At 45.1% G+C, this 21,348-nt stretch overlaps 1 protein-coding gene across 9 annotated transcripts in view; it reads right to left on the bottom strand.

Moving 5' to 3' along the window:
• syne1b (spectrin repeat containing, nuclear envelope 1b) overlaps positions 1-21,348 on the bottom strand; it is a 500,086-nt gene that overhangs the window by 348,267 nt on the left and 130,471 nt on the right. For all 9 annotated transcript variants that reach the window (XM_072265605.1, XM_072265607.1, XM_072265609.1 and 6 more), the window contains 9 exons: positions 21,020-21,163; positions 17,009-17,182; positions 16,767-16,925; positions 12,269-12,433; positions 11,017-11,151; positions 8,919-9,077; positions 6,766-6,983; positions 2,244-2,352; positions 1,167-1,331 (listed from right to left, as the gene is read on the bottom strand). In XM_072265605.1, coding sequence (XP_072121706.1) covers positions 1,167-1,331; positions 2,244-2,352; positions 6,766-6,983; positions 8,919-9,077; positions 11,017-11,151; positions 12,269-12,433; positions 16,767-16,925; positions 17,009-17,182; positions 21,020-21,163 — 1,428 coding nt within the window. The remainder of the gene's footprint in view (positions 1-1,166; positions 1,332-2,243; positions 2,353-6,765; positions 6,984-8,918; positions 9,078-11,016; positions 11,152-12,268; positions 12,434-16,766; positions 16,926-17,008; positions 17,183-21,019; positions 21,164-21,348) is intronic.

Here is a 21,348-nt window from a genome sequence, read left to right as displayed (position 1 = left end):
TGGGTATGGGCTTTCACTGATTTCTTTGTGTTTCTTGTATTTACTGTGAAGCCCACAGGAAAGTGAATCACAGGGTGACATATATTTACTTAGAACTTTGTAATCTGCAAGGTTATCAATTGTTGTTGAAATAATGGCTTAAACAAATAGAAAAATGAATAATCAAAGAAAAGCTAATATTTTTCTTGGATATAGTCATGCACTGGATTGACTGCTAATATTTTGAAGATGATTCATTATTATTAATTATACTGACTGCACCCCCACCTCACCTAATGCTGGAGCAAAGCTAGTGCGACATGTGTGGCCGCTGGGGAGGTTGAAAATCAGTCTGTTGAGGGAAGAGGAGGATCTGGTCCTCAGTGCGTGACCTCCTGCACTTGCCAACAGGGGCAACTTGGTACAGGACTCAGCAGCAGTGAAGAGAGGGTCCACCAGAACAGTGAAGAGAGGGTCTACCAGAACAGTGAAGAGAGGGTCCATCAGAACAGTGAAGAGAGGGTCTACCAGAACAGTGAAGAGAGGGTCCACCAGAACAGTGAAGAGAGGGTCTACCAGAACAGTGAAGAGAGGGTCCATCAGAACAGTGAAGAGCGCGTCCATCAGAACAGTGAAGAGCGCGTCCATCAGAACAGTGAAGAGAAGGTCCACCAGAACGGTGAAGAGAGGATCCACCAGAACGGTGAAGAGAGGATCCATCAGAACAGTAAAGAGAGGGTCCATCAGAACAGTGAAGAGAGGATCCATCAGGACAGTGAAGAGAGGGTCCATCAGAACAGTGAAGAGAGGGTCTGCCAGAACAGTGAATTATTAGCAGGGGATATGGTCATGGTGTTGCTCAAAGGGATGTGTCAGGTGGAAATTAAATGATGCGATGCTGATGGGAAGGCAACACGAACTGGCAGATTTTACATAAATTAGGAAATATAACAATTCACAACTCTCCTAGCTCTAAGAAAATTAAACAAAATTGCAGAAGCTGAATTAAAAACAAATGAAAACTTGGCAAGCTGGGCAGCATATGTGAAAAGAGAAACAGTCGATGGTAACATTTCAAATCTGGCATCCTCTGTCAGAACTACTCGAAGCACTAGTTCTGTTTGGAGAACATAGTACACAGTTAGACCAGTTCCACATCACGTCACTCTCTTAACTATTTCTCGTACCTCAGCAATTTGCTTCAGGAGCTCCTTGAATTCAGCTGATAGTTTGGATAGTTCACTTTCTTTTCTTTTTGCTTCACCCACACAGGAGTTCGGTATCAGTGCATCAAGTCTGTTTTGCAACCACAACAGGCTGGGCTCCTCTTTGTCAGCCTCTTCCTTAATTTGCTAAACATATATAAAAATCCACTCATGTTACCATTTTCGTCCTTGCTTTCAAATCTGTGACTGCTCTCCTCCCTACTGCACAATATTGTCCAGTCATGCATCATTCCTCAACCCCACTCCCCCCCCCACCATGTTCCTTTGGTGACTCGCCCCTGTCAAATTTCCTTTGTTCAACCATTGCCACCTGTGTCTTCTGTCACCTGGATTGAAGGTACTGAAATTCCATCCTCAAACCTCCCCTTCCCTTAGTTATTCTTTGCAACACACCTTTTAGGCCAATTCTGGTCACCTCTGCTGATGTCACCTGGAGTAGCTTTGGCCCATTCTGTGAACAGTGAAGCTGATGGAAACATTTTACATACTAAGCTGCAGAGGAGGGTGGGGCAGCACCAAGGTGTCCTTGTACAACTGTTCAGTAAACCAGAGGCAAGGCGGCTATCACTGAGCCAGGACCCATGCCCTGGGGGAGGCTTCACCTGATGGAAGGGTGTAACATTGTGACATTATTCCCCGGTCATGTCACCCTTTGAGCACAGCCTAATGTTGGATTATTCCTGAACCACCATCATAGCAGTCCTTACCACCTGTCCTCTGTCCACAGTGTCCACTTGGAGCTCCTGGTTGCCAGCCATTTCAACTCCCCTTCCCATTCCAACATCAACCTTGGTTGGAATGGGAAGGCAGATGACCTATCCTGGACCTCCTCTACTGTCACCCCATGTACCACCTGGGTGGTCTATCACTAGATGGCATAGACATTGAATTCTCCACACCAGCAGTCTCTTTCAATTATGCCCAGTCTCTGTTTTCAGCTCTGACCATTCCCACTGTCTCCACCCTTGGACTGACAAAGCTTCTGCTTTTGTTTTGTATCATACCATTCCATTGGGCATAGCTATACAGTCAACAAACCTCCAGTGCAGATTTCAAATCTCCATACTTCTCAGGATCATTAGTTCCAGATTTCATCTCCGTTAGCTGCCTTCTCTTTGCCAGAATCCAGTTTAGTAGTTGGGAAGACCTGAAGGAAAATAAAAAATGAGGAAGTTTCAAGAACTTGCTTGTGAGAGAGGCAGACATATTAAGAAACAGTTAGTGGGGTGCTGAATGTAGCAATATTAGGTAACTATTGTGAAAGAAGAAACATAAAAAGAAATAAGCAATGAAATGGGATTTGAACACCACTCACAGATAATGTCAACCAAGTGTCAATCCCAAACTCCTCCTTCACACTCTCTTCCAAGTTCATTGCTCTTCCATTTTCCTGTCAACTTGTTCTCCACCAAACTCCCTAACACACACACTACCAAATTCATTGCATAAAGCCTCAACTTCACTCAGGTCCTGACTTCTATCATCGTTCACAACAGCCTTTGAGAATACCTCTACCATTGTCCCGTTAACTCCAGGAGGGATTACCCAGAACAAATTCCTCTACCATTGTCCCGTTACTCCAGGAGGGATTACCCAGAACAAATTCCTCTACCATTGTCACATTACTCCAGGAGGGATTACCCAGAACAAATGCTACACTGTTTTCAAGACAGAACATCCACTGAGCACGGCACCCTAATTTCTCTTGAACAGATCAAAGAGCAGAGTCATAGAGTAATACAGCACAAAAACAGATCCTTCAGTCTGTTTGACCATGCCAACCATGATGCCCATTTGCTCCTGTATGGCTCATCTCCTTCTAAATTTTTCCTATCTACATTACAGTATTTCTTGGTTCATTGGCTATGAATGTTACTGGCTGGCATCAGAATTTATTGTTCTACAAAAGGAAAGAACGTTTCCTTCCCTGAATGCCAGTGATCTGGAAGATTTTTTTCTTCTCTTTATAAGTGTGCATTTAAATTCCCAGCTGCAATGGTGGGGTTCAAACTCATGTCTCCGGGACAGTGGTCCAGATCTCTAGCTTCCAGACCATTAAGTTAACCACAGTGCTGCTGTGTTCTTCAGAATCCTGGCCAATACCTGCTTTCCATCCTCATCCTTACAACAGTCAACCTGACTAACCACTGCCTTCCTTCCACATTTGCCAGCTCTCTTTTTTCACAGACATTCCTTTTGACATTTTCAAAGTTACTATGTGAATTCTTTGGTTTTCTGAGTCCAGTGACCACCTCAAGCAATGTGTCATCCAATACTTCATGACTGCTCTGGAAGACAAAAACAATCAAATTCTCCAACACAAGCTGCCCCATCCTATCTCTCTCCTCTGTCCTTTTGCATTTGGTTTGAGTGGTTGAATAACAAACAAGTTAGTTAGTTTTCGTTTAGTTTATTGTTTCTGAGCGCCACGGTTCCCGAGAGACACTGGATTGCATAGCAGGAAAGCTCAAAAGCAAGCAGAGGCAGTCGGGACATTATGTGCACCACAGTTCCTGAGATGGAAATGGATTGTGCATAATTGGGCACATGGCGAGGGCCAATAAAAGGAAGTTAGGTTTAAGCAGAGCGGCCTTTGTGGGAGTGGGCAGCGTTAAGAGTGGGAAGTCAGGCTTGGGCTCATAGAGGCTTCAGCAAGGAGAGGTGGTCTGTAGGTAAATCATTTCATTTAATTTTTCTTTCTTGTTGCACAGTTAGAGTAGTGGGGATGCCAGGTAGGATAGTAGAATGCTCCTCTTGCAGGATGTGGAAAGGGAGGGAGACTTCGAAGGTCCCTGATGACTGCACCTGCAAGAAGTGAATCCAGCTGCAGATTCTTTCAGACTGGGTTAAGAAACTGGAGAAAGAACTGGAAGAATCCTGGATCATTACGGAGGCTGAGAGGTTGATCGACAGGGCATATAGGGAGCTAATTACACCCAAGCAGGACATAGGTAACGACTCAGATTGGACCTACAATATTCTAAAGAGGGAGAATGAGCAGCTGCTAGTCATGGTACATATTGGTACCAGAGACAAAAGGAGGAGGTCCTGAAGAGAGAAATTACGAAATTGGGTAGAAAGTTGAAAAGCAGGACCTCCAGGTTAGTAATCTCTTCATTGCTTGCCTGTACCACACACCTGTGAAGGTAAAAATAGTATGACTTAGCAGATGAATGTATGGCTAAGGAATTGGTGCTGAGGAAGGGTTTCAGATTCCTTGATCACTGGGGAAGGTATGAACTGTAAAAAAAGGATGGGTTACCCCCGAACCTGAGAGGGACCAATATCCTTACAGGCAGGCTTGCTAGAGCTGTTGGCGAGTGTTTAAACTAATGAGGCAGGGGATTAGAACTGGAGTGATAGGGCTGAGCACGGGGCAGTTGGTGTACAAGTTTGTAGTGAGAACGTGATCAAGGACAGGCAGACAATAGGGCAAAATTTCAGACAACGAAATGAGTTGAAGTGTAACAGGAACAAAATCGAAAGGGGTGATGAATATAAAACAGAAGGTGTTATATTTGAAAGCACATAGTATACAGAATAAGGTAGATGATCTTGTAGCACAGGTCGAGATTGGTAGGTACGACATTGTGGGCACCACTGAAATGTGGCTGAAAGAAAATTATAGTTGGGATCTTAACATCCAAGGATACACATTGTATCGAAAGAACAAGCAGGTAGGCAGAAGGGATGAGGTGGTTCTGTTGGCAAAAATGAAATCAAATGTTTAGAAGGAGGTGACACAGAATCTAAAAATGTAGAACCCTAGTGGGCAGAGTTAAGAAACTGCAAGGGTAAATACGCCCTGATGGGAGTTATGTACAGGCCTCTGCGCAGTTGCCAGGATGTTGGGTACAAATTACAACAGGAGATAGACAAGGCATGTGAAAAGGCCAGTATTATGATAGTCATGGTGATTTCAATATGCAGGTAGATGGGAAAATCAGGTCGGTGCTGTATCCCAAGAGATGGAATTTGTAGAATACTATGACATGCTTTTTAAAGCAATTTGTGGTTGAGCCCATTAGAAGAAAGGCAATTCTGGATTGAGTGTCGTGTAATGAACCGAATTTGATTAGGGAGCTGAAAGATTGGGAACCCTTAGGAGACAATGATCATAATGTGATAGAATTCGCAGTTTGAGAGGGAGAAGCTAAAGCAGGTGTTCCCAACCTGGGGGTCCATATGAGGAGTGTTTGATGGCTTTGGGCCTGTATTCACTAGAATTCAGAAGAATGAGGGGTAACCTCAGTGAAGCCTATCGAATGGTGAAAGGCCCTGATAGAGTGGATGTGGAGAAGATGTTTCCTACACAGGGAGAGTCTAGGACCAGAACAGAGGGACGTCCATTTAGAACAGAGATGAGGAAGAATTTCTTTAGCCAGAGGGTAGAATTCATTGCCACAGCCCGCTGTGGAAGACAAGTCATTGGGTATATTTAAAGCAGAAGTTGATATGTTATTGATGAGGCAGGGCGTCAAAGGAGATGGCGGGGGAAAGGGGTTGAGAGGATTAATAAATCAGCCATGATAGAATGGCAAAGCAGACTTGATGGACTGAATGGCCTAATTCTGCTCCCATGTCATGGTCTTATATACACCATGGTTCAATGAATTTCCTTGCACAATCTCATAATGTGAACATAAAAGTCTAGGGTATTGCACAGTACTGTATATTGATTAAATAGGAAGGTGGTTGGGAAACAGAAATAAGAGTACTTAGCTTTGTATTAGCTCAATAGTATTCAGTATTATTTGGCAACTGGAAAGATATAATATATAGTACTGTGCAAAAATCTTAGATTTACCCTATATTATTTACTTATATATATATATATATATATATATACATATATATACACACACACACATACACACACACACACACACATATATATATATATATATATATATATATGGAGAGAGAGAGCGAGATATACACACCTAAGGCTTTTGCACAGTACTCTATGCCCTTCAGAATTTTATGCACCTTTATAAAATCAATTTTCTACATTCCATGGAACAAAGTCCTTACCTATCCTACCTCTTCCTATAAATCGTTCCCTCAAGTCCTGTCAATATCCTTGTAAATCTTTTCTGCACACTTTCCAGTTTAATATCATCTGTCCAATAGCAGGGTGACCAAAACTGAACACAATACCCCAAAGTGTGGCCTCACCTGGGTCCTCTACAACTGCTCCATGACCTTGCAATTTTCATCCTCAGCGCCCTGACTTAAGAAGGCCAACTTGCCAAAAGCCTTTTTTCACTATCCTATTTACCTGAGACTCCACTTTCAGGGAAAAATAAAGCATTTTCCTTATGCTTATGATGTATGCCGTGTCCAAAGGAAACACATTGGAAAAAGAAGTCCACTCACGAGATCAGAAAAGCTGTACATCTATGACCTATCCATTTCAAGAGATATACATATTATTTTAATGAAGTCAGTCTGTGGAATTCCTTGTGGAGCAGATATGTTACTTTGGACCAGTTAGCTCAAATAACTTTTGTGTGTTATAGATTTGATGTATAAATATTACTTTGCAAGTCCACGTTACCTTGTCTCAAACTCTCTCCACTTGTCAGGTTGATCCAGTATTTTCTGATAGGTGGCATCAATCAGTCCTTTCAGCTCTCTCAGGGTTGTTTTGTCCATTTCATGCTTTGCCCTGATCGCCTCATACTTCTTAGTTTCTGGAAGCTTTTGGCAGAGATCTCCAATCACCTTGCCCCTTTTCTTGCACCACTCAAACTTGCCTTTGTCCGAAAAAAATTCCTGAAAAAGTTATTGATTGATCGAGCTGGTTAGTCTGCCCCTTGGCTGAGGTGTGCCTGTTCCAGCCAGACACACAGGAGAGTTCAACCCTGCCCATCACCCAGAGCACAGTGGGGTGGTCTGTGCCAAGTAACTCATCTCCTTACTTCCCAAGGCCTGTCCGCCACCCGTGAGGCCCAAGCGGGGAAGTCGAAAGACTAACCTTCGCTTGCCTAGATAGGTGCTGCATCAGCATTAAGTAACACCACTCGTATCCAAAAGTCTGTCTTGAAGACATTCAGAAACTGAGTCTCAACAGCCCTACTGGGCTGAGTGCTCCAAAGATTCACCATCCTCTGGGTGAAGAAGCTTCTTCCCACCTAAGCACTGAATGACCGCCACATTTTTTGAATGTGGCGCCCGATTCTAGAAAATCCAGCCAGGTAAAGGTCACCCCCACATTGACCCCCATCGTGGCCCACTAGAATTGTGCAAGATTCAATGAGATCCATTCTTCAACACATTCAAGAGTATAGGCCCAGTCACTTCATCCCTATTCATTGGACAGCCCCCATCTCCAATCCAGGAATCAGTTTGGTGAACTTTCATTGTACCCTTTCTATTGCTTGTGTATCATTCCTTAGTGGGTAAACAAGACCTCAACACAACCCCATGTCATAGGATAAAGTGCCTTGTACTCAAAACCTCCGACAATGAAACCCAACGTTCCATTTGCCATCCTGATTGCCTGTGGTACCTGCAAACTAATGTTCAGTGATTCATGAACAAGGACACCCAGGACCCTCTGAATGACGACACCTCCACTTTATCACCAAATAAAAATGCACAAGTTAAAAATACTCTACTCTTTTTTTCTTCATTACATTTATTCCTTGCCCAAACACCCCACTTTTCCATCCACCTCAAGGCTCTCTGCAATCTGCTCACAACTTATCTGTGAAATCCAGCTTTGTGTCATCATTAAGCATTAGATTACTCGTCCAAATCATTGGAACAGATTGTGAACAGCTGGAGCTCCTATTTCTGTCATCGCAAAATCCTAATGTAATAATTGCCCTTTTCTTCCTACTCTCTGTTCCCTTCCCTTTCTTTCTTTCTCTGGCCATGAACCAATTCGAAATCTGCACCAATATATTATTCCTAATACCATGTCTTCTAATTTTACTTAATAACCTTTTGTATGGCATGTTATCAATAGTCCCAGGTATCTAGTCCTGATTCCACCATGCTGTGTATTTAAGTAATATTTGAGTAATCTTGTGTGTGTCCGTTGATCATGCATTCTTGGTCATTTAAATAATTCATCACAAGTTACAGGTATAAAACGTGAATTGCATACATCATCACACGACCATGTGAGGTATGCATGCCTCGCGAAAAGTAAACATGAAGTTTGGACTCCCACATCTTCCTTTGAATTAGTCTAATGCTTTGAAGTTACAAAAAGTAACACACCACATCCACTGCTTCCCCCTTTTGACTCCCACTAGTTAAAATCTGAAAAAAAACTAACAGAAACAAAATTTAATTCTTCTTTTGTAAATCCTGGAGACGCAGTGTAACATGTTTGGAAGCAGGATGCCACAGCTCCAGGAACGCTTTCCACCTCAAGCCTGAGGTGTAAAATTAAAGCTAGGGTTGAGTATAAACATTATCAGGGACTATTTGGACTGATTGGCTGTTTCTCTTCTAGAAATGCTGTACAATCCACTGTAGCTTGACTGATATCCATCCATTGAAAATGTACATTTAATTAGACCATAAGAAATAGGAGCAGGCCACTCGGCCCATCGACTTTCTCCCTCTTGTACTTCTACAAAAGCTCCCAATTCAATGAATACTTGTTGAAGGTGGCTGCTTCTTTGCCAGCCACACATTGAAGTCACCTACAGGTGCTAGTGATCTTGATCTTTTATTTTTCCCCACCATGCTTACCCTGTGTTGTTCAATGAGTTCTTCACTGCTGATGCTGGCTAACAACTTGCACTCCCGACTCAGTTCGGACTTGCACTCTTCCACAGTTCCCACCAGTTTATTCCTTGCTGCCTCAATCTGAAGCTGGAGCAAGTGGTAGGGAGCTTCAGCCTGAAGGTCCTAGAAACACCCAAAGAACACACTAGAATCACAAAGGTAAATCTATATACCGGTGATTCCAGACCCGCAAGCCATTCTGGATCAAATACCATGGAATATTATGACTGGTACCCAAATCACATCTATTTACAATGAGAAGAAAAATCTAAACTCAGTCTGTACCAATATCAAACTAAGTCAAAAGTTCCCTGTCAACTTCCAAATTCTTGCCCCAACACCACAATTGTCAAAAATGTGCTAAAAAAAAAAAGCTCCAAAGTACAATCATGGAGCCTTCCTCTCACAATTAAATGAAAACAAAACTGCAGATGCTGGAAATCTGAATCAAAAACAAAAATTCTGGAAACACTCAGCAGATCAGGCAGCATCTCTGGAGAGAGAAATTGTCAGCATTCCAGGTTTACAGCTGATTCGCTTCCCCACAGATGCTGAGGATTTTCACCGTTTTAGTGAATAAAATGCACTAACTGAGTTGCTTTTGAGTAACCTTGTGTATATATATTTGTTGATTAAGCATTCTTGTTTGTTTAAATAATTCATCACAAGTATGGGAGTGCTGAACTATCTATCAGAAGCAATACCCCCGGTGAGCATGTTCAGTACAATGGGCGTACGATTAAAGCCAGAGTGATGTCAGGACACTTTCTCACACCAAAGACAGTGGGAAGCTTTCTCTCAAAAGGTAATGAATGCTGAGGCTCATTTGAAAATCTAGAAGCTGATTTTTTTTTTCTTGGAAAGGTTATTTTTGTTTCATTTCATTCAGGGGCTCTGGGCGTCCTAAGGTATCTGAGAATTTTGTACAAAGGACAATAAAAAGTCAGATTGGGTGTGTGATGTGGAAGGGAAAGTGCAAGAAGTGGTGCTCCGTATCTCTGCTGCTCTTGTGTTTATGGGCACTAGACGTTAAGAATGTGTTAAGTGCTGTTGAAGAACACTTAGCAGGTTGTGAAGTTCACTTTCTCCATGATATACACACAGCCTTGGTGAAGGGAATGAATACTTAGAGAGGTGAGTGGAGTGCCTGTCAAGGGGCTGCTTCCTTCTTGGTGTGACAAAGCTTTATGGTGTTCCACATGTATTCCACAAATATTCCATCACACTCGTAAATGGGAATCTTGTGGATAGTGAAGTGTTTTAGAAGGTCAGAAAGTGAGCCATTTGCTGTCACCCCCTAAGCCATCCTTCTAGTCCTTTTGAGCTTCTGGTCAAGAGGGGCCCCAGAATATTGGCAGGAGGTGATTCAGCAAAGGTGTCATTGGTTATCAAGAGGCAACTTAATGTTCTCTTTTTGGAGATGGTCACAACTTGGCACTTGTGTGAGGTGAATGTTGCTAGCCACTTGCCAGACCGAGCCTGTATATCATCCAGGCTCCTGCTACATGAAGAATTCTTCATTCATTATCAAACATTCCCAAGTACCGCCTGGAGGCAGAAGGACAGTCTCTGATGAAGCAGCTGAAAATCGCTGAGTCAAGGACACTGCCCAAACAGATTCCTGCAGTGGCACTGTGGAGCTGAGATAAATGGCTTCCAACAACTATAAATAGCTTCCTCCAAGCTCTTTTTATTTATCATGGGCTTTGAAGGCTGAGCCAGTGTTTAATTGTCATCCCTAGTTGCCTTTGAGATGGTGGTGATCAAACGTCTGCTTGAATCACTGCAGTCATGGATATGTGGGTATACCCACAATACTGCATTGGCCAGTTGGATCAAGTGTCTGGTAGAGCTTACAACCAAGCAGTCACGGGGGGTGGGGGAGGATCGCAAAGGCACATCGGGGGATGGGTCATTAAGCGCTAGGGAGCAAAACAGTATGTAGAGTAAAACTACAGCTTAAACAAATTATTTAGCAAGTTTGAGGGAATGAATGGCTGACTCTTGTTCCTAATAACAATTGCGCCCCCCCCCCCCCAGCGTCTCAGCACCCAGTGCTAACCTTCCATTGTTTGTGCAGGCTTCGGACTGTTTCCTGGAGATTCTGCTGCTCCTGTTCAGGAAGGATGTCAGTCAGCTCATCACAAGCCTTCAAAAAGGCGTTGAGGGTCCTCTGGTCAAAATGGCTGAAGAAATCCTAGCCGGAAATAATTGGATCGTGAATAAGAGCAACGCGACCTCATCAGCCCACGTCTCAACATACACAGCACAAGTGTACTGACTGCCTACTAAATGGTTTGAGCATGCACTCCAGCCCTGATCACAGGACCCATAGTTTAACTGGGCAGGATCCCACTAGAATGTTCCTTCCAACAGTTTAGGGAGTTCAGCGTCCAGAGATTTGACTTGCAATCGGCGTCGCATTAAATGGCCACAGCTGACAGGGTTTAGCCTTTAGTGGGTTTGGTTACTAGTCTCACCATCACCTACCCTCAACAGGCAGGTCAGTGTTGTGCAGAGGTGAGAAAGCAGGGGACATGGAGGGATCAGCAGTGGAAAGGGTGAGCAATTTCAAATTCCTGGGAGTCAACATCTCTGAGGATCTATCCTGGGCCCAACGTATTGATGCAGTTACAAAAAAGGCACAACAGCGGCTCTATTTCATTAGGAGTTTGAGGAGGTTTGGTATGTCACCAAAGACGCTCGCAAATTTCTACAGATGTCAGGTGGAAAGCATTCTAACTGGCTGCATCTCTGTCTGGTATGGGGTGGGGGAGGGGCTACAGCACAGGACAGGATCAAAATAACCTGCAGGAAGTTGTGAACTCAGTCACCTCCATCATGGCCACTAGCCGCTATAGCATCTAGGACATCTTCAAGGAGTGATGCCTCAAAAAGGCGGCATCCATCATTAAGGACCCCCATCACCCAGGTCATGCCTTGTTCTCATTGCTACCATCAGGAAGGAGGTACAGGAGCCAGAAAGCACCCACTCAATGATTCAGGAACAGCTTCTTCCCCTCGGCCATCTGATTTCTGAATGGACATTGAACCCATGAACACTACCTCACTATTTTTTTTTGCACGACTTATTTAACTATTTGATATATATACGTACTATAATTATTATGTATTGCAATGTACTGCTGCCACAGAACAACAAATTTCTTGACATAGGCTGGGGATATTAAACCCGACCCTGATTCTGATTCTTTATGAACCTGTTCTGGGACAGTTCTCCTGTTGCAGTTCCCTAAGCGACAGGACGGGAACGGTACTTGTAGCCAGGTCTCACCAGAACACCCAATCCTCACCGTGTGCCTTGTGAGAAGCCGCTCAGGGTTCCCCTCTTCCAGCAGGGCTGTCTGGGCTGAGTGCAGGACCATCTCCAGCTCCTTCCTGCAGTCTTCAAATCTCTTCAGTAAGTTGCTGTTGGTTTCCATATGCTTCCTCCACTTCGTTCCCTGTTCCACCATGTCCTGTCAGAGGATGCCATACAGGATGAATGATTATGAAAGAGCAATCTGTGTCTCCCAAAGCATCCCAAGTAACTTACAGTCATTGTTCAAAAGTGGCAATCACATTATGCAGTACAGGAACCTGTAGTCAGTAGCATACTGAAGGGCTGAACTGCTTAGGCTATTGATTGAGACATCATTATAAGCCAGGGGGATAACGCCCCTTTACTTCTCTGCACAGGTCTATGTCCCCTTGAGAAGGATGGACTATATTTAATGGACTGTGAAGCACTTTAAGGTTGAGAAAAGCATGATATAAATGCAAACACAATGAATTAAGTAACCATAGATCCATTTAAGGCTGTGAACCTTGGAGCAGAGAAGGTTGAGAAGAGCAACACACATCAAAGTTGCTGGTGAACGCAGCAGGCCAGGCAGCATCTGTAGGAAGAGGTGCAGTCGACGTTTCAGTCTGAGACACTTCGTCAGGACTAACTGAAGGAAGAGTGAGTAAGGGATTTGAAAGTTGGAGGGGGAGGGGGAGATCCAAAATGATAGGAGAAGACAGGAGGAGGAGGGATAGAGCCAAGAGCTGGACAGGTGATAAGCAAAAGGGGATACGAGAGGATCATGGGACAGGAGGTCCGGGAAGAAAGACAAGGGGGGGGACCCAGAGGATGGGCAAGAGGTATATTTAGAGGGACAGAGGGAGAAAAAGGAGAGTGAGAGAAAGAATGTGTGCATAAAAATAAGTAGCAGATGGGGTACGAGGGGGAGGTGGGGCCTTAGCGGAAGTTAGAGAAGTTGATGTTCATGCCATCAGGTTGGAGGCTACCCAGACGGAATATAAGGTGTTGTTCCTCCAACCTGAGTGTGGCTTCATCTTTACAGTAGAGGAGGCCGTGGATGGACATGTCAGAATGGGAATGGGATGTGGAATTAAAATGTGTGGCCACTGGGAGATCCTGCTTTCTCCGGCGGACAGAGCGTAGATGTTCAGCAAAGCGGTCTCCCAGTCTGCGTCGGGTCTCGCCAATATATAAAAGGCCACATCGGGAGCACCGGACACAGTATATCACCCCAGTCGACTCACAGGTGAAGTGTTGCCTCACCTGGAAGGACTGTTTGGGGCCCTGAATAGTGGTAAGGGAGGAAGTGTAAGGGCATGTGTAGCACTTGTTCCGCTTACACGGATAAGTGCCAGGAGGGAGATCAGTGGGGAGGGATGGGGGGGACGAATGGACAAGGGAGTTGTGTAGGGAGCGATCCCTGCGGAATGCAGGGGGGGGGGAGGGAAAGACGTGCTTAGTGGTGGGATCCCGTTGGAGGTGGCGGAAGTTACGGAGAATAATATGTTGGACCCAGAGGCTGGTGGGGTGGTAGGTGAGGACCAGGGGAACCCTATTCCTAGTGGGGTGGCGAGAGGATGGAGTGAAAGCAGATGTACGTGAAATGGGGGAGATGCGTTTAAGAGCAGAGTTGATAGTGGAGGAAGGGAAGCCCCTTTCTTTAAAAAAGGAAGACATCTCCCTCGTCCTAGAATGAAAAGCCTCATCCTGAGAGCAGATGCAGCGGAGACGGAGGAATTGCGAGAAGGGGATGGCGTTTTTGCAAGAGACAGGGTGAGAAGAGGAATAGTCCAGATAGCTGTGAGAGTCAGAAGGCTTATAGTAGACATCAGTGGATAGGCTGTCTCCAGAGACAGAGACAGAAAGATCTAGAAAGGGGAGGGAGGTGTCGGAAATGGACCAGGTAAACTTGAGGGCAGGGTGAAAGTTGGAGGCAAAGTTAATAAAGTCAACGAGTTCTGCATGCATGTAGGAAGCAGCGCCAATGCAGTCATCGATGTAGCGAAGGAAAAGTGGGGGACAGATACCAGGATAGGCACGGAACATAGATTGTTCCACAAACCCAACAAAAAGGCAGGCATAGCTAGGACCCATGCGGGTGCCCATAGCTACACCTTTAGTTTGGAGGAAGTGGGAGGAGCCAAAGGAGAAATTATTAAGAGTAAGGACTAATTCCGCTAGACGGAGCAGCGTGGTGGTAGAGGGGAACTGATTAGGTCTGGAATCCAAAAAGAAGCGTAGAGCTTTAAGACCTTCCTGATGGGGGATGGAAGTATATAAGGACTGGACATCCATGGTGAAAATAAAGCGGTGGGGGCCAGGGAACTTAAAATCATCGAAAAGTTTAAGAGCGTGAGAAGTGTCACGAACATAGGTCGGAAGGGATTGAACAAGGGGTGATAAAACAGTGTCGAGGTATGCAGAAATAAGTTCGGTGGGGCAGGAGCAAGCTGAGACAATAGGTCGGCCAGGACAGGCAGGTTTGTGGATCTTGGGTAGGAGGTAGAAACGGGAAGTGCGGGGTGTGGGAACTATAAGGTTGGTAGCAGTGGATGGGAGATCCCCTGAGCGGATAAAGTCGGTGATGGTGTGGGAGACAATGGCCTGGTGCTCCTTAGTGGGGTCACAATCGAGGGGTAAATAGGAGGAGGTATCCGCGAGTTGTCGCTGTGCCTCGGCAAGGTAGAGGTCAGTACGCCAGACTACAACAGCACCCCCCTTATCGGCGGGTTTAATAATAAGGTTAGGATTAGTACGGAGGGAGTGGAGAGCAGAGCGTTCGGAAGGAGTGAGGTTGGAATGGGGACAAGGTGCGGTGAAGTCGAGACGGTTGATGTCCCGTCGGCAATTAGCGATAAAGAGATCCAGAGCAGGCAGAAGACCAGAGCGGGGTGTCCATGAAGAAGAGGAGGGTTGAAGATGGGAGAAGGGGTCATCGGTGGGGGTGGAAGAGTCCTTGCCGAAGAAGTAGGCTCGAAGACGGAGACGGCGAAGAAAAGTTCCGCATCATGGCGAACACGGAACTCGCTGAGGTGTGGGCGAAGGGGGACAAACGTGAGGCCCTTACTGAGAACAGAGCGTTCTGCCTCCGACAGTTGAAGGTCGGAGGGGATGGTAAAGACCCAGCATGGATGAGAGCTGGGATCAGAGGGGGGAGGGGGAAGGGGGGAGGCTGGGGGTGTCAGTGGAGAGGGGAGGGTTGGGGTGAGAGGAAGATGGAGCCTCTGAGGGCCCAGGAGTTGACGGTGGGATCTGAGGAAGACGGGGCTGCGGAGTGGTGGTGGGAGAAGGGGAGACGGGAGTCACAACAGCAGCACATAAAGACCCGGCCTGGAGTTCAAGGCTGGAGTCGCAGTTGGTGGTTGCGCAATCGCTGTGAAGGTGCCCATGGTCGTTGCTGGAGTCCGGGTTTTGAATATGCCCTGAGGTGTTGGAGCCGCCCAGATCAATGGCAATCTGAAGTTCATGCCTGCTAGCGTCGGGGCCGGCAGGCTCTGGAGTCCGTAGATGTAGGATCTTGCGATCTTTGCCTAACATGACAAAGTCAAAAAAACAGCGATTGCAGGCGTGAATCCGACGGAGGATGAAATAACGGGTAGGACCATTACAGACGGCGAAGAAATTGTCCCGAAGGCGTGGAAGGGTCTGGGATAGGGACACCAAGTACCTCCTCATGGTGGAGAGAGTCGCCTTCAGAGCTTAACGGGAGAAGCGGCGAGAGGCAGAGTCAATAAAATGTGGGAGTCAATAACCTGGGATCCTCAGAAGGTCCAAACTGAGAGGCTTGGAAACGAATCCTAAAGCCAACTGGAGTAAGTTGGCGACGGAGGCACGTTCCAAGAAAGGATATATGGCTGTGATAGCGAGTCTGAGTCAAAGTGTGGTCGAAAAGTTGAAGAGCCGAAGAAATTACAGATGGGGAGCAGTGAGAGATGGTTTCACTGAACTCCCATCGAAGAGAGGATCTAAACTTCTTCGGTGTAGGCATCACCGGAAGAGGCTTCGCAGTAGTGAATTTAAAACAACAGGAATTCTGCAGATGCTGGAAATTCAAGCAACACACATCAAAGTTGCTGGTGAACGCAGCAGGCCAGGCAGCATCTGTAGGAAGAGGTGCAGTCGACGTTTCAGGCCGAGACCCTTCGTCAGGACTAACTGAAGGAAGAGTTAGTAAGAGATTTGAAAGTTGGAGGGGGAGGGGGAGATCCAAAATGATAGGAGAAGACAGGAGGGGGAGGGATAGAGCCAAGAGCTGGACAGGTGATAGGCAAAAGGGGATACGAGAGGATCATGGGACAGGAGGTCCGGGAAGAAAGACAAGGGGGGGGGACCCAGAGGATGGGCAAGAGGTATATTCAGAGGGACAGAGGGAGAAAAAGGAGAGTGAGAGAAAGAACGTGTGCATAAAAATGAGTAGCAGATGGGGTACGAGGGGAGGTGGGGAAGGTTGAGAAGAGACTTGAAAGAGCTGTACGAAATTATGAGAGGAAAAATTGGAGTTTCACCTGGGATGCAGCTTGAATCTGAAGGAGTTTCTTCTGAAGCAGAGAAGAGTCCAGGTGCATCATCACCTTACTGGAGTTGATCAGTTTCTGAACGGTCTGCAAGTTCCACTCTGCTATAGACACAGCTTTTTTGCACTCCTCTTGGCAGCTCGCCAGCTCCTAGAGGGGAATAATGGGGAGATATTTGAGTTACAAAAACTTGTCACCTAGCTCTGCTGAGCCCGGGCAAAATGTTGACCAACCTGGTGTTGCATCTTGAAGACGTCTGCAGAATGGTCCTCAGCATCAGTAGCTGAGGTGATCTGACTGGCTCTGTTCGCTGCCTCATAGAAGGCAGTGATCTGCTTCTCCAGCTCGTCTACGGGACTGAGCAACTGCTGAGCTTCCAGGAGTAAGCTTTGACAGCGCTCTCGAACCTGCACAGCAGAACAGACAAGAAATGAACAGAGACACCAGCTGGGTACCAACTATATGATCTCTGTTGAATATTCCACATCCCTCCACAACCATTACTAGCTGGACGTTAGCATACATTTCATTAAACGCGTTGTTGGACTGCGGTGTAGAATTGTTATTTTCCTTGTAGTTTAACTTTCCTATCTTGCTTATGTTTTTATATAATCACCTATGCAGGTGCAATTGTTCAGTGAATTTTTCAGTCATAATGCTATAGTTGCTTCTGTATTTTTCTAGAAACCTTTTAGCTTACAGTAGAAGGTAACACACTGCATGAATCTGGCTACTCAATGGGTTAATGGTTATCACTGGAATTTGTGTTATCTCTAGTTGAAGTATGAAATGACCATGATTACTCTGGCAAGTCCGGTCTTTTCTTTGTTGTCTTGACACTTCTTCTTTGCTCTTGTAACACTTGATAAGAGGATCATAAGCAGTAAATTTTTAAGTAAGAGCCTCACTCTTGACTTCCAAAGAACATCTGGATCACAAAGCATCAAGATGCAACAGTGTCCAGATCCAAACGAACTGGTTATGAGCTTAGCCCCTCTTCGGGGTCAAGGGTACATAATCCAGGCTGATACTCAAGTCCAGTATCAGCCAAGCAGTGTGCAGTGGCAAGGACAGCACCGAGATGATGCTGCACTATCAGAGGGCCAGGACTGAGGACAGGCTGCACAATCAAAGAGACAGTGCTGAGAGAATAATGCAGTATCAGGTTCCTCTTCTAAAGCGTAGCTCTAAAAGGGCTTGCAACTGCAGGCTGAGGTGCAGCCTAGGGCACTCTCCAAAGAAGAGGAAAGAAGTTCATCTAGTAGCTCATTAATCTGTTTGTTAGAGCCTAGCTGACAGAAACATCTACAAAGTATCAGTGGTCTTGGGACATTCTCCTAAGTTACAGAGAAAGGTTGAACAAGTTGGGTCTTTATTCTTTGGAGTGTAGAGGATTGAGAGGGGACTTGATAGAGTTGTTTAAAATTATGAGGGGGATAGATAGAGTTGACGTGGATAGGCTTTTTCTATTGAGAATGGGGGAGATTGAAACAAGAGGACATGAGTTGAAAGTTAAAAGGCAAAAGTTTAGGGGTAACATGAGGGGGAACTTCTTTACTCAGAGAGCAGTAGCTGTGTGGAACCAGCTTCCAGCAGAAGTGGTTGAGGCAGGTTCGATGTTGTCATTTAAAGTTAAATTGGATAGATATACGGACAGGAAGGGAATGGAGGGTTATGGACCGAGTGCAGGTCGGTGGGACTAGGTGAGAGTAGGAGTTCGGCACGGACTAGAAGGGCCGAGATGGCCTGTTTCCGCGCTGTAATTGTTGTATGGTTATATGGTTATATTCTGTAGCTGTGAAGCAGACCAGAATTTAATTTAATTTATTTATTTTAACATACATTTCTTATTTAATTTATAGTTGTTTTAATTATGTATTGCAATGTACTGCTGCTGCAAATCAACATAATTCACGACATACTGCATGCCGGTGATATGAAACTGATTCAGGCTCTGAGATACAGGAAGTATCTCACTCTACTGGAGGTTTTCACTCGTTCTCCATTTCCATTAAAATAAAAGCATCTAGAACAATGTGTAAATCATTAGGGTCAAAGGACTGAAGAAATGTTTGAACAAAGTGATCTACAGGTGGACAGTAAAACTGACCCAAGAGCAAAAGTATTTTACCTTGTAATATCTCGTTAAGCAAAAGAACAGATCCACCAATCCTGTGAACGTCAGTGTGGAGAAGTGGCTACTCCAGTCATAGGTCAGGTTTCATAGAACATAGAACATAGAATAGTACAGCACTGTACAGGCCCTTCGGCCCACAATGTTGTGCCGACCCTCAAATCCTGCCTCCCATATACCCCCCACTTAAATTCCTCCATATACCTGTCTAGTAGTCTCTTAAACTTCACTAGTGTATCTGCCTCCACCACTGACTCAGGCAGTGCATTCCACGCACCAACCACTCTCTGAGTAAAAAACCTTCCTCTAATATCCCCCTTGAACTTCCCACCCCTTACTTTAAAGCCATGTCCTCTTGTATTGAGCAGTGGTGCCCTGGGGAAGAGGCACTGGCTATCCACTCTATCTATTCCTCTTAATACCTTGTACACCTCTATCATGTCTCCTCTCATCCTCCTTCTCTCCAAAGAGTAAAGTCCTAACTCCCTTAATCTCTGATCATAATGCATACTCCCTAAACCAGGCAGCATCCTGGTAAATCTCCTCTGTACCCTTTCCAATGCTTCCACATCCTTCCTATAGTGAGGCGACCAGAACTGGACACAGTACTCCAAGTGTGGCCTAACCACACTTTTAGACCGGAGCTCCATCATCGGATTGCAATTCCCCACTCTCTGTGCGATTTGGTGAGCCCTTTATTAATCAAAGCTTAACTGAAGAATTAGCATTAAATGGAGAACTTTAAATAAAACAGAGAATAGAAGAAATATTCAACAGCTTGGGCAGCAGCAGGGGAGACAGAAACAGAGTTAATATCTCATGACAACAATCTGAAGTAAGGCCATCAGAATGAAATGTTTACTTTCCACAATACTGTCTGATTCGCTTGAGTATCTCCATCAATTTCCCCTGTTAATAAGAATTCCAATATCTTTTCTCTTTTCACTTTTCCCTATCATTGAATACTAGCCACCATTCAGTCGCCCATGCCTGGAGTGATGAGGATGATTTAAGGGATGAATCGCTCTGTGAGAGGAGCAAGACTGAGGGAAGACCTACTGTGCAATTGAAAAAGCAATACGGAGGGAGCGATATGGAAGATGTGACAAAGCAAGAACTAGAATCATGTGCAGGCATGGATAGTTTACAGATAGTGTGCAGTCAGCCCAGGCAAGTGAGGTCTTTTCAGGGAGGTCTTTGAAGAGCAGAGCTTCCCTTTGCACAACAGAGGATGACAGAGAGCCATTTGGCATACCGAGACCCCATAATGATGAAAACGAAGGATTCTAGGGTGACACGTACCATTGGTCAGGTACTAAGCCTCAAATATAATTGGGCTTTAACATGGAGATTCTAATACCTGTATTATTGTAGTGAGATTGGTGATTAATCATTCAAATTTGAACAAATTTACCAATTGGTTAATGTCTGTATCACAAGTCAATTCTGTATAAAATTGGTGCTTCTTTGTTCAAACTTTTGACCAGGTTGGTGACAGGGGTCATGCTGTGCACAAGTAAATAAAGTCTGATTAAGGAACGAGTGTGAGTTTCAATGGCAAAGACAGCGATGCCAAGTGAGGTTACATGAGACAGAGAACAGTGTACGGACCGTGCTATTCAGAACAGTGTGCACACTGCACTATTCAGAACTGCATGCAGTCCGCGCTATTCAGATGGTGACATTGCCTGGAGAGGTAAAATGGCTAGGTGTCCCATTAGCCTGAAGTTGGTCAAATGAAGCAAACTGGACAGAGAGAGACACCAGATCAGAAGAGAATAAAACCAGAAAATGCTGGAAATACTCAGCAGTTCAGGCAACATCTCCAGAGAAAGAAACGGAGTGGATGTTTGTCTGACCATAGTTAGATGAACACCGTTCTTTTCCAGTCTCATACACCGGAAATATGCTGACTAAATTTCAGATTTCATCTTAAACTTCATCAGTCCTGACGAAGAGTCTTGGCCCAAACCATCAACTGTTTCCACTCTGACAGATGCTGCCTGACCTGCCGAGTTCCTCTAGCATTTGATGTGCGTTGCTCTGAATTCCCAGCCTCTGCAGAATCTCTGGTGTTGCTCTGGCCTCTTAGCTTGGAGGGCACTCTCACCTTTATCAGCTGATCTTTAATGGTCGACATTGTGGCAAGCATTTGCGTCACTTCATCCTGCGGTGTGTCCTTTGTTAACTGTTGGGCTGTCTTGGAAACCACTTTATATTGTGCTTCCATTATTGGCACTTTCTGCTTTATTACCTGCAGAGCACAAAGGAAGGAGTTTGTGAAGGATAGCTAGCACTTAGCTCCTTTTGTAAATAGTCAATGAAATAAGGCATAGCTATGGGGCAGAGAGCACACCTACAGAGATCTCACGTTCTGCTTCAGCGCACGTACAGTGTTCACATTATTATCCAGTTTGATCAACAGCCACATTGACATTG

Source organism: Mobula birostris, chromosome 8 (genome assembly GCF_030028105.1).
Source record: "Mobula birostris isolate sMobBir1 chromosome 8, sMobBir1.hap1, whole genome shotgun sequence".
NCBI lineage: Eukaryota > Metazoa > Chordata > Chondrichthyes > Myliobatiformes > Myliobatidae > Mobula > Mobula birostris.
Note: the sequence above shows the minus strand (reverse complement) of the source record. Positions and strands in the feature narration are given on the sequence as shown.